General features: G+C 30.8%; 1 protein-coding gene across 2 annotated transcripts in view; it reads right to left on the reverse strand.

The window, feature by feature from the left end:
* The window catches only part of CHD1 (chromodomain helicase DNA binding protein 1), a 70262-nt gene that overhangs the window by 14393 nt on the left and 43171 nt on the right, over positions 1–12698 (reverse strand). For both annotated transcript variants that reach the window (XM_063086233.1, XM_063086234.1), the window contains exons 18-28: positions 11204–11275; positions 10434–10583; positions 9303–9451; positions 8825–8921; positions 8632–8727; positions 7100–7276; positions 3788–3948; positions 2461–2502; positions 1263–1393; positions 440–578; positions 70–220 (exon numbers count right to left, since the gene is read on the reverse strand). In XM_063086233.1, the coding sequence (XP_062942303.1) occupies positions 70–220; positions 440–578; positions 1263–1393; positions 2461–2502; positions 3788–3948; positions 7100–7276; positions 8632–8727; positions 8825–8921; positions 9303–9451; positions 10434–10583; positions 11204–11275 (1365 nt within the window). The remainder of the gene's footprint in view (positions 1–69; positions 221–439; positions 579–1262; positions 1394–2460; positions 2503–3787; positions 3949–7099; positions 7277–8631; positions 8728–8824; positions 8922–9302; positions 9452–10433; positions 10584–11203; positions 11276–12698) is intronic.

The following is a 12698-nucleotide window of genomic DNA, read 5'->3' on the forward strand; positions in this document are numbered from 1 at the left end:
TAAAAGTAAAAATTAGAACAAATTACATTCAAGATGAATGGTCAAAAGAATCAAGAAATATACAAGTACCTTGTGTGTTAGACTGAGGTCAGGATCCATTTTAATCATTTCCCAGCTTCCATATCCATATTCATAGATACCAATTAACAAATTGGAGTCATCTTCTTTGCCCCAATCTATATCAAAATGAGCTGCCTTCGTGTGGCATGGGATAGTATACCTAGTATTAAAGTTAATAATTACTGTCAAGTTTATAAACTGCCTAATAAAAAAATTAATTTTGAAAAACATTTGAATCATTAAAACTTTAAAATATATTTATTTTCTTAAAAAACTGATTCAAACTTAGACAATAAAACCATAAAAATTTAACATATATTCATATTGAAATCACTGAATAACAACAAAAATTTTTAAATGGAGAAAGTAAATAACTCACTGCTTTCTTTCTTCCGGATCTGAAGGAATGGATTTGTGCAAAGGTATTAATTCTTCTTCATGAGAGATGACTAGCTTGGCATTTACCTGTACTCCTGATATTCGGAATGTTGGACCTTTTACTTTTCCAAGTCTACCACCTTAATTTTTAAAAAAAGGGTATTAAAAAAAAGTATAAGACATAATTCTACAAATCACAAAGCAACACGTTATTACTGATATTAATGAGTTACTTCTTTGTATTATTAAGGAGGGGATTACTAGCAAATCTTAAATTTCACTGCATACATACATACTGATTACAATCTAGCAGATATGAATTCACAAAAAGTATTTCACATAATTAAGTGTTTTATCAATTATTCAAGATAGATAAATCTATTAATACTACCAGCCTCTAAAAAAGAGTTCTACTATGATTTTTTTCAGTACATTTGGTTACTAAATCTTATCTAAATATTTTTATTCATGTAGACTAACTGCAAAATAAGCATAACGAAATAAATAACTATGCCCCAAACTGATATCATATGTGTATATTTACGTATCTTCTCCCAGTAATCTATACTAGAAAGATAGTACAACTAACAATAATTCCTGGCATTACTTCCTAACCAGAATATACAAGGTGCTCTAAAGGGTAGATTCTACTTCATTCAAAATTGCAATTCTGTTCTCCATTTGCTATTACTGAGAAAAACCTTGCTTTGTTTTGAGACTGATGAATAAATGCGTAATTTAAGATGTAATACCTAACTCAATAAAAATGTATTTTGAACCTTCCATTTATTTCTCTTTAAATCGCCTTCATTTTAATATGTTACCTGTTCGTTCTGTTCCTGAAGAACTATCCTTTAAAGCTTTAATGCAACCATTATGTACCAATTCTCCTAGTCGTCTAAGGTCTGTTTCTGACTTATCAACTAATTCAGCATCTCGAGCAATTGCATCTAATCTGTAACAAAATAATACGATTTTCAAGCAAATATGAAAAATGAAGTGGCACCACTTAAGATAAACTAAGTTTTACTCTACTTCAAGATCTAAATATCACTCTACTGCATGCCTTATAAATTCTAGTTCACTTAAATGGTATAAAATATGTAAAACCAGAACAATTTGGCAGGTAAATAATTCATTTACATATTCAAGGACAAAAATAAATTTAACTAATTCATTATAGAGATTTGAAGATTATATACCAATTCTTTAAAAGCTTTTCAAAACTGATTAAATTTTCAGAAGTTCAAAAAGAAGTGGTAAAGCTTTATGATAATGGTAAAAAGGACAAGAGTAAAGTTCTATATTTTTTATTACTGTGCACCAAATAGATAAGATGAATAATGATTAATGTTCAAAACATTTTTTGTCATCTAAAATAATTATGCAAGTATTTCACTGTATTTTAAGCAAGGCATCTCAAAATAAAACAAAGTATCTCTATTTTAAGAAGTGATTTTTATAGGGAAAAAAACTTATTTGCCACTCTATATTCAGATAGTGGATTGGTCACAACAAAGAAAGAAAAATATTCCAACAACTATTGAGATTAACCAATAACTTCAAACAAACTGCCGTGGCAATTTGAATTTTAACACAGTTTGTATAAGAAGAAGATGTAATTAGGGAAAATTAAGAAAATTTCCCTAGTTAGGGAAAAGAGAACTGGTTAGCATTTCAGCCCCCCTTGGATAAGTATGTTCATACTACTTCATAAGCTGTTGATAAAAAATAAGATAAAGGATGTAAAAAGTGCTCGCAGTTATAAAAATGCAATTTAAACATGTATTTTATAGACAATTTATAGTTAAGGAAATTTTAGAGACTAAAAAGAATTAAGAATAATACAAAAATATTTTTGAAAATTAATCTGAAATTTGCTTTCTATAGATTAATTTTGCAAATGCCTGTTAAAAGCCAATTTAACAAAGTATCTAAAGTGAATATTCGTACAAATAAATAAATAAGGTTGATGGCGTGTAATATATTCCACAATTCTATGAGAATGACAAATGAACTTACCTTTCCAGAGGGCCACCAAATTTCTTATAGCTCTTGATAAACCTAACAGAAAATAGTTGTTTGGTTTAAATGTGTCCTTCACTACCCATTAAAAAATAAACACATTTATAATGTACATAAAACACTTGTTAGAGGGAAAATTAATTCAAGGCACTCTTACTACCAACAATGAATAAACTAGGCTATAAACTAAAATGCAGAACATTAAGCTTTACAGCTTAACACCCAGGATGATACCAATATAAATAAAACAATAGAAGCTAAATTTTATTTTAGAAATTACTTTATTATTTTCAGAAGAAGAAAAAAAAGAGGTTCAAAGCTACCAAAAAGAAGTTTCTTCAAAATAATTATCAATCATATTACACCTCCTCACATTCCAAGTGGTGATGAAACTTTACTGAATAGCTTTAATTCAGATGTGTGGTGTTATACCTACAAAGGAGAATTAAAATTTTACTTAGGAACGAAGTTACTTAAGTGGCTGATGGACGAGGAAAAATATCCAGGGAAAGTAGAAGTTGAAATGCTTTTTCAGCTACAGACAGAAAGGCCAGCAAATGAGGTGATCATAAAAGTACCCTTAACAAAAACTAACAATGGATTTAGTTTTCTGGTACAGAGAATAAGGAAGAACTTTATCAGTCAGGTCTATGATTTAAAAGAAGACTTATAATGGCTTGAAAGCAACAACAAACTCTCAAAATACAAAAATGAACAACCTTTTTATAAACTTCACATGCAAAACTATTACATAAACAAAAGTGTTATCCCATTCTGCTTAAAGAAATGTATGCATATAAACATATTCTGAATGAGAGCTACGATTTATCCCACACATAGCCAATATTACCTTAATTCCTATGCAGACATACCAAAAATGCTTTTAACATAGTTACTTTCAAAAAACAAATCACCTCAGTGAAAAATATATATTAGAAAAATACAGAACTAAATTATTCCCACAAAAAATTAGTAATGTTGAAAGTCATAAATGCAGTGAAAAATTTTAATAAATCTAATGTATCAAAATAATTTCATTATTCACAATAAAACCACTCTTCCGAACATTAATAAAACCAAAAATTTTAGTGGTATAGTCTAACGATAAATAACATACAAAGATGAGATACCAAATTTGTTCTTTTCAGAGTTATAATGAATGAACTCAAAAGCAGAACTACCCAATTCCTACTCAAATATCATATATTTTGTCTCCTCTAAAGACTTCATCTTAATATTAAAAAATTAGGGAATTTTAAAAAATATTTTAGTCTCACCCGCTAATAGAACCACGTTAAAGCAAAATGGTCTTTTATCATCTTACCGCCTAATTTCTGCATCACTAAATCCTTTAATATTCTCCCGAGGGATAGTCCGTGGTCTTCCACGTTTCTTTGGCCTTTTTCTTTCTGAGATCGAATCACTATCAGATCCAGAGTATCTCCTACTTCTACTGCGCCTCCCTTCACTTCCATTGAAACTAATCTGAAATTTGAAGACAAAAAATGTATCCAAGCTTAGGGTAAAGAAGGCATAATTTTATCTTAAAAGTGAAGAAAAACACTATGAAAGAACAGACTGTCAGAAATTTAAAAATGTTCCTCTATGTATCAAAAATATTCCATAAACAAAATTAAAAAGCAAACAAGAGAAAATTATAGCATGTTATTAACAAAGGTTTTTTAATAGCCTCAATACTTTTTAAAAAAACACTCATATACAGCAAGAAAACAACCATAGTCCTTTTGTAAAAATATAAGAAGTTATTAATGAGCAATAAATCGAATAATATAATACAAAATTGTACTACCTTATTGGTAATTTTTTAAAATGCAAATTAAAGTAACAATAAAATGCAATTCCCTTTTTAATCTATCAACTTGATCACCACTAAATCAGCAGTAATAGCCAATGTTGGTAATGGTGCAGAAAAATGGACACACTCATACACCGGGGGTATTTGGGACAGAGGGTCATTTGGCAATACTACATCAAAAGCCTTAAAAATTGTCTTTCTGCTAACTCGGCAATCTCACTTCTAGGCATTTTTTCCTGAGGAGATCAGAAATCTGAAGGAACATTAACAAATACATTGTAAAAGTAAAAAAAAAAAAAAAAAAAAAAAAGCAAATAATCTAAATATTCATCAAAGAGAGACTAGACTATATAATGCTGAGAATCCATTAAATATTGTATTGCAGAAGAATTAACATTCATACTGTCAAAGGAAAGAAAACAAGTTCCAAATTAATACAACTCCAATTTAATTTGGCAAATGATATGCATTAAAAAAAACTAGAATGACGTATACCATGATAATATTATTACTAATCGCATCTCTGGGTGGACAGATTGCTTACTTTTCCTTTTATTCTATTCTTCCAAATTCCACTTATTGCTATTCTAACTAGGCTGATCAGATATATTTGAAAGAAAAAATACAAGTTGAACCCATATAAAAGCCTATTTATAACATCCTTTAGTTTTAATGGATACATGAAAACACATATTCTGTAAGTTTTTGGAGTTTTTCTAAAACCTTGGTACATATTCTAAACCCTAATATGCTAAAAGCTAACTGAATTCAAGGATGCTACTTAGTTCTTCATCTTTCTATCCTACTCTCACCCTTTCATAAGATCTAATGTAATGCTGTGCTTTCTATGCATTATAAAAGGAAACCACTTTGGGGTTTGCAGAAATAAACACAAACAAGTAATAACATACGTATTCACGTTCAGGCTAAAAACGTATTATTTGGCTCCACTTCTGGCTGTTATGCAGAAAGCTGGTAGGGGTATTTCTCCTGCCCTAAAACAAATCTAAGCTACAAAATCATCATTTTTCTTAAACATATCAGAGAGTTGATTGAAATCACAGGGCAATCTACTCATCTAAAATATAACAAAAGATAGGAGCTTACAAGAAGAGAAAGAACTTGAAAAGTGTCTCATTTATAAAGAGTACAGTTGGTAGAAATCAAGTACCATACAAGTAGGTAAAAGGAAATCAGCTAAAATTTGGTAAAGGCTAAGTGTAGGCTAGTATAAGAGCACAGGATCTCAGGGAGCCAAAGACACAGGGAGAACCCGCACCCACTCTCAGGTTTATGCTTCTCCACAAACCTCCACCAGGTACTCATAAGACTACAAGCATGGTGGAAGATTGGAGAAAACTTTCCTCCAAAGTGTAGGCCTGCAGAAAAGGTTCAGTCGATTTTATGGAAACAGGCAGGAAGTCTTGCCAGACTCTTCTCACATACTGAACTTAGGCAACAGAAGACCTAACATGGTGGGAAGAAAAGAAAAAACCAAAACACTCTACCCCTGAAGGAGCGGTAGAGCTTCCTGGTTAGCTCAGTTTGTTATAGCACAGCCTTTTAACACCAAGGTCAAGGGTTTGGTTCCCCTTACCAGTCAGGAGTGGTAGCAGGACCAGAAGGAGGCAAATCCCCTACTTGCCTCAAGCTCAAAATTTAAGGTGGCAACCAAAAATTCAGTAATCACATTGTAAGACAAATAATTTTGTAATGCAATATTCTAAAAAATAAAGGTTAATTCAAAAAGAAATCTAATATTAGGGCATTTTCCTTTTAGCAAAGAATCCAATTTAGCTTAGCATGGCATTATTAGTTATTTAAAAATTTACTATTTTGTTTATTTGGGCCACAAAATAAACAAATTTTTAAAAATTAAAATTACACAAAGTATGTTCTCTGACCATGAGAAAATTAAACTAGAAATTATCAACAAAGATACTTGGAAAATCTCCCAAATATTTAGAAATTATAAAACATATTTCTTAAAAACCTGTGTGTCAAAGAGGAAGTCAAAAAGGAAATTATAAAATATTTTGAAAATAAAAAAAAATGAAAACAACAGATACAAAAATTTGGAATATTCAGAAAAAGGAGTGTTTAAAAATTTGTAGTATTAAAACACTAATATTAGGAAAGAAAGATCTCAATTTAAAAAAAGAGCAAATTAAACCAAAAGCAAGAAGGAAGAAATAATAAAAAGCAGAAATCCATGAAATTGAAAACAGAAAAATCAACAAAACTCAAAGCTGGTTCTTTTTTTGGGAGAAGAGACAACAAAAAAAAGATGAATAAAATTGATTAACCTCTAGCTAGAATGATCAAGAAAAACTTACCAATATTAATGAAAAGGGGGCATCACTAAATATTCCATAGACACTAAAAGGATATTAAAGGAATTAAAGGAATACTATGAATAACTTTATTCCCATAAATTCAACAACTGAAAATGGACAAATTCCTCAAAAGAAAGAAACTATCAAACTCACTCAAGAAATAGATAACCTGAATCGTTTTATATCTATAAAAGAAATTAAAGTTAGTTAAAAATCTTCCAACAAAGAGAACTCCAGGCCTAGATAGTTTTCCTGTCAAATACTCCCAAAAATATACTGAAGAAATGATCCCAGCTCTACAAACTATCCCCAAAAACAGATGAGGAGGGAATATTTTTCAACTCATTTTATGAAAAAAACATTATCAAATCAAAGACATTACAAGAAAAGAAAACTATGAACCAATACTTCTCATAAACAAAACATCAGTCCAGGGTGAGAATACTCTTACATTATAGAAATATTTTTTAAATTACAAAATTACCTGTTTTGCACAGTTTCTCATTCTTGGGAGCATATAAATTTCTTCAAGTTCTTTTTGTCTTTCTTCTTCTTCTAATCGTCTTCTTTGATCTTCTGGAATAATATCCTCCCAATTCTTAGAATTTCTTTCGGGTTCCAACTCAATGTCATCCTCATCCATATTTGAAAAGTTGGCAACCTGATGAATTCCAGAATTTTAACAGAATAAGTATTATTGAAAACTTTATCCTTAAATTATCCTCTTTTCTGAGGGTAGTAAGTGTCATGACAGAATATAACAATAAAATCTAAATATCTTTAGGATAATGAATATGATTATGGACTATACCGAACATGACTGCTAAACAATCAAGATTCATTTTTTCATTGGGGCAAAGCAGATCAAACTAAATGACTTCTAAGAATTCTCTAGGAATGATTCTCTTTTGCTCTGCTGTTCAACAAAATTATTACTCCAATAGAACTAGAGGTAGTAAATAGAATAGTAATAGTAAACAGAATAACAAAAAAGTAAGTTACATTATTAACATGCTAAATAATCTGCAGGAATTCCCAGACCAAGTACTGTAGAAGAATTTAATATTATTTTCATGATCATAAACACAGTACCTAAAGTGCTACTGATAGAAATAAGGAGCTCTGTGAGACCTTTGATAATTGATTTAGACTCCCTAAGTCCTAGTTTCTTCATCTCTAAAGAAAAGAATAATAAAACCACTCTAACATTTGTGAGGGTTATATAAGATAATACATCTTAGGTACTATGTGAGAGTCTGGTATACAAAAAGCACTCATTAACACTAACTACCAATACTAGTACATTAAAACTTGTAGATAACTGGATGAAGGCAAAAAAAAAACAAAAAAAAAACTACGCTTATCCTACATAAGAAATGGGGCTGCAAACAGTATTTATTCTCTCCTGCCTATTATTTAAATATGACAGCCTTAAAAGCCAGCTGTGTATGCATATCAACTCATTGGTATAAAAATAATTTATACTTACTTTAGTTATCAGTGAGTATTTTCAAAAGCAGATAGTATAACTTAATGTACAGGAAAAAAGTTAATTAGACCATGCCCAGAGTGAGTGACAGTTCTAGAAACCTTCGCCTCTCACCAGGATTACTGAAAGTCTTCTAACTTATCTCCCTGCTTCAGTTCTTGTCCCACTACAGTCTATTATCCACAGAGCAGCCAGAGTGATTCGTTGAAATTTTAAAAGTTTTTATTCACTTCTGTGTCCCTGTATATGGCACACTGCAGTACTCTGTAAATATTTGTTAAATGAACAAATAACACAAATTAAATTGATTCTTATAAACTTCGGTTCATAAAAAATGGCTAAGATATACAGGAACCTATTTCTTTAAACAAATGTCACTTAGCTTATGCCATGAGATCAGTTGACTTATGTTACTTTAGAACTCTATGCACCCCTTCAGCCCTCACCAAATCAGGGACATTTATAAGTATTAATGAATAATACCTTATTGCTATTACAGAGAAAAATTAAGATAAAAAAAAATCTACCTTGAACTGGGAAAGCAATTCATCTCCTACAGTTAAAGGGCCTGGTTCATTTTCATGAGTTTCAGCCCTCTTCAAGATTTCATCTATATCCATTTCCTATAATTAGAAGGAAATTTTTTATTTTAAACATACTTGAATTCTTCTCTCCTATCAAATAGATGACACACATTCTAAGGTTTTTTTTTTTTTTTACCTGGGGCTCTTGTTCTTCACCTTCGGGTTCTTTAAAAAGTTCTTCAGCACCAAACTTTAAAATAGCTGATAACTCTTCTTTATTGAAAGGAGTAGAACTAAAAACAGGAAAAACAAATAAAAACATTTAACATTACCAGTTAAAAATATAACATTTTTAGCACTTTTATAATTTACTGACATAGTCACCTTTAAAAGTTAAATGAGGAAGTTAGATGGGTGAAATACTAGTATACTTACTTTAAAACTAAGGAACATAAGCACAGAAGTTAAAAGAACTTTCCGTAAGATTATAAACCTTACAGTGGTGAAACCAGTTACTGAATATGTCTTCTGACTAGAAATTAGTTCAATGCCTTCAAAAACAGAAAAATTACAACACTAAATACAGTACTTCAGCAATCTACCTACAGTTATGTAACATTTCAGAAAAGTTTGAGGTGACTTTAAAATGATATTTTTTATAGTAAAGTAACCACCTTGATGGGGCAGAACCTGTGTGTAGTACTGTCTTCCCAGTTGTGTCCATTCTTTGAATCACAAGATGATCTAAAACCATCTTCTTTTTGGCCCTTTCAAGAATATCTTCTTCAACTGATCCCTTTGTAACTAGACGATAAATATTCACCTGTAAAAATACACGAGGAAATATACTGTGGTAAAAAGGATTTGTTCTGCTAACCTGCAGTTCCCAAACATTGGCACAGAAACTGGAGCTTCTCCTGCATGAAGTTATAGCTGGTTAAAAGCAAAATGAAAATTTAAAAAAATACATAATACTATGTTTAAAGCTTAAAGTTCTTCTGTTTAAGAGAATATTACGAGAGTATACCCTATCTTACTACATTCTGGTTGGGAGATTTTATTTGCTCATTTTTATTTTTTGGTTTTTTAATGGCATGATAATTTCTAAATTACAATTTAGCTAGGAAAAAAGAAAAAAAATGGTAAACTTTTGACCTTATACCAGCTCCCTCAATTCTGATGTTTCATCACTCCATATAATGCAAAATTCTATGAGCCACTCCCCAAATTAAGGAAGCTGCCCTGCCATAAAGCAATGCTTCCAAAATTAAAAATAACCGATATGTACTAAGTTTTTGCTATTTCTCTTGGTCAGAGGTTTTATATGAAACAGTACCACCATGTAGGGGTATTTTGTCACAGCTGTACAAGAGAGTTCTACAAAAACTATAAAATAGGATGAATTTTATGTGTGGAGAATCTTGTAAGCACACGGACAAAATATAGGCTAACAAAAGGTAGCATCGTGCTACTCAAATTTTCTTTCAAAAGTTAAAATAAGCAAACATTTTAGACTTTTTATATTGAGTGAAAAATATTGCATTCTATAGTTACAAACAATATATGATCAGAGTTCATGATCCTATTTGAGCATAGTTATCTCAATTCTGTCAGATTCTCCAGGTGACTGTGGTAAACTGAGTTCCTCAGTACCCTATCTGTTAAAGAGCAATATGACAGTGTTCCAACAATTTTCCAATGATCTTTTGCAACTTTCTAGAGGATGAAACAAAATCACTCCCAAGCAATAATTTAAAAAAGCCAAAAACAAACTAAAACAGCAAAACAATCAAAATTAAAAATACCTGTTTCTTTTGCCCAATTCGATGAGCTCTAGCCTGTGCCTGAAGATCATTTTGTGGATTCCAATCAGAATCAAATATAACTACAGTGTCAGCAGATGCTAAATTAATTCCTAGACCTCCAGCTCTTGTGGAAAGCAAAAAGCAGAAATCCTGAAAGAAATTGTAAATACACAAGATTTTAAATTCCTCTAAACTGTGACTCAATAATTAAACTGAAAGTAATTTTACAATTGATGTTCTGAATTTAAAATGTATTTTAAAAATAAAACTGAAAGTTTTAAATATAGCTAATATAAGCGGGTACTTCAAAAAGTTCATTGAAAAACAGAATTAGAAGATAATATGTATCTTTCCATGAACTTTTTGAAGACCCCATGTATAAACCTCTAGCAAGACCAATCAACATGAAAAGACTCCAAAATACAAACACACAAGGTAATGAACACTGAATTCAATACAGTGTTTACTTCTGGGGAAAAAGAGGAAATGGAACAAGAGAGGGATGAAGCTTCAAGTATATATGTAAATTTTATTTCCTTAAAAAATAAAAGATAAGGCACACACACAAAAAGAATTCCAAATGAAATAGAACTAACTTATTTTGAAGCAAGTTAACTGTTCCATGTTGAAATAGTATTGATAAGATTAAAACTAGCTAGCACCAATAAGACTCTTTTTTTTTAGTAAACTACAAATATGATGACTAAAAATATGACAAAATAATATAATGACTAAAACAAAATTATTTACAGTTTTAAAAGCCTTCATACCTCTGATCCGTCAGCATTAAAATGATCTAGAGCTTGTTTCCTCAACTCCCCTTTTATTGATCCATCCAATCTCTAGGGGAAAAAAACCGTTAAAATACTGCATTTAACAGAATCAAAATGTTAAAAAGCAATTAAGATCAATTATAAAATTAAGTAGGAAAATGTCACACGCCCTTTGCTAAAACTATGTGAGTAAAAGGTATTTATGAGGCAGTAAAACAATGCCTAGGCATTCTGTCCAGTCTGTACTCTTAACCACTAAGACTGCTTCCCCAAGAGTAAATATCAGCTATTATACTGTTCTACCTGAGACCCAATGTAAGAAATATGTTAATGAGTAAACAGCTGTTTACAAACACCTGCAATGAGTTTATGACATGATGTATTACTTTATACTCTCATATTTTATAATCTATTTCATCTTTTAAAATGTTGGTGCAACCCATTAAATGGATTCCCAGATCTATTAATAGACTATAAAACACAGTTTAAAAAACACTGATTAAGTCCAGTGTGGTTACTGGATCAAGAGTATTAGTGTCACCTGAGAACTTACAAACACAAATTATTGAGGCCCACCCCAGAACTACTGAATCAGAAACTCCGGCAAAAGCCCTCCAGTTAATTCCGATGCATGCTAACATTTGAAAATCACTGATGTGAAATACCATGAGCTCTAGAGTGAAAAAGCCTGCATTTTTGCCTAGGGTAACTAACTTGACTTTTCTCCATGTCACTTTCCTTCTCAGTAAAATGGATATAATAGTACTGCCTCATTCACAGATCATAAAGGACTCGGTGAGAGAACTTAGGAAAATACCTAGTACAGTGCCTGACATATATTGAGTGCCTACTAAACATTAGCTATTATTTTCACTTTAATCATAAACAGCAATTACTTTATAATTATTAACTGGTTTTTAGAGTAGAAATAATTTGCCTACTATGATCCATGCATTTAAGTGATGAATTAAACTAATATTTTCAAAAGCTCTATGTTAACTTTTGTTACACTATATAAATTTTAGCTCTAAAAAGAAAAATATAAGAAAACATTTTAAATAATTTATTCTCGGCAGTTTTGGTTTAAGTCAAATGGTCTAAATTGTCACCCAAACAAAGCAGAAAAATAAGATGTCTAAAACTAACTAAAAGTGTTGTTTCTTTTCCACTAAAATACAAATTACAATTAGTAAAAGCTCTAAGAATAGTGATATATCATTTATTGCAGCATGTTTAAATGGTTCTCTCTGGGAAGTGACCTTGTAATGAGAAGGGATTAAGAGCAGAGAACTGGTGCTTCTAAATGCTTTTGTACCTATTTTTTCGTTTGCCCATGTGCAGAAAATAATTTGTTTAAAAACAAACCAAAACACTGCCAGGGGGAAGAAGAGGGATGGAAGCATGGGGGATTGTAGCTAAAGGGTACAGAGTTTCTTTCTGAGATGATCAAAATGTTCTAAAATTATGGTGATGGTTGCACATATCTGTGAAT

This window comes from Cynocephalus volans, chromosome 2 (genome assembly GCF_027409185.1).
Source record: "Cynocephalus volans isolate mCynVol1 chromosome 2, mCynVol1.pri, whole genome shotgun sequence".
Classification (NCBI taxonomy): Eukaryota; Metazoa; Chordata; class Mammalia; order Dermoptera; family Cynocephalidae; genus Cynocephalus; species Cynocephalus volans.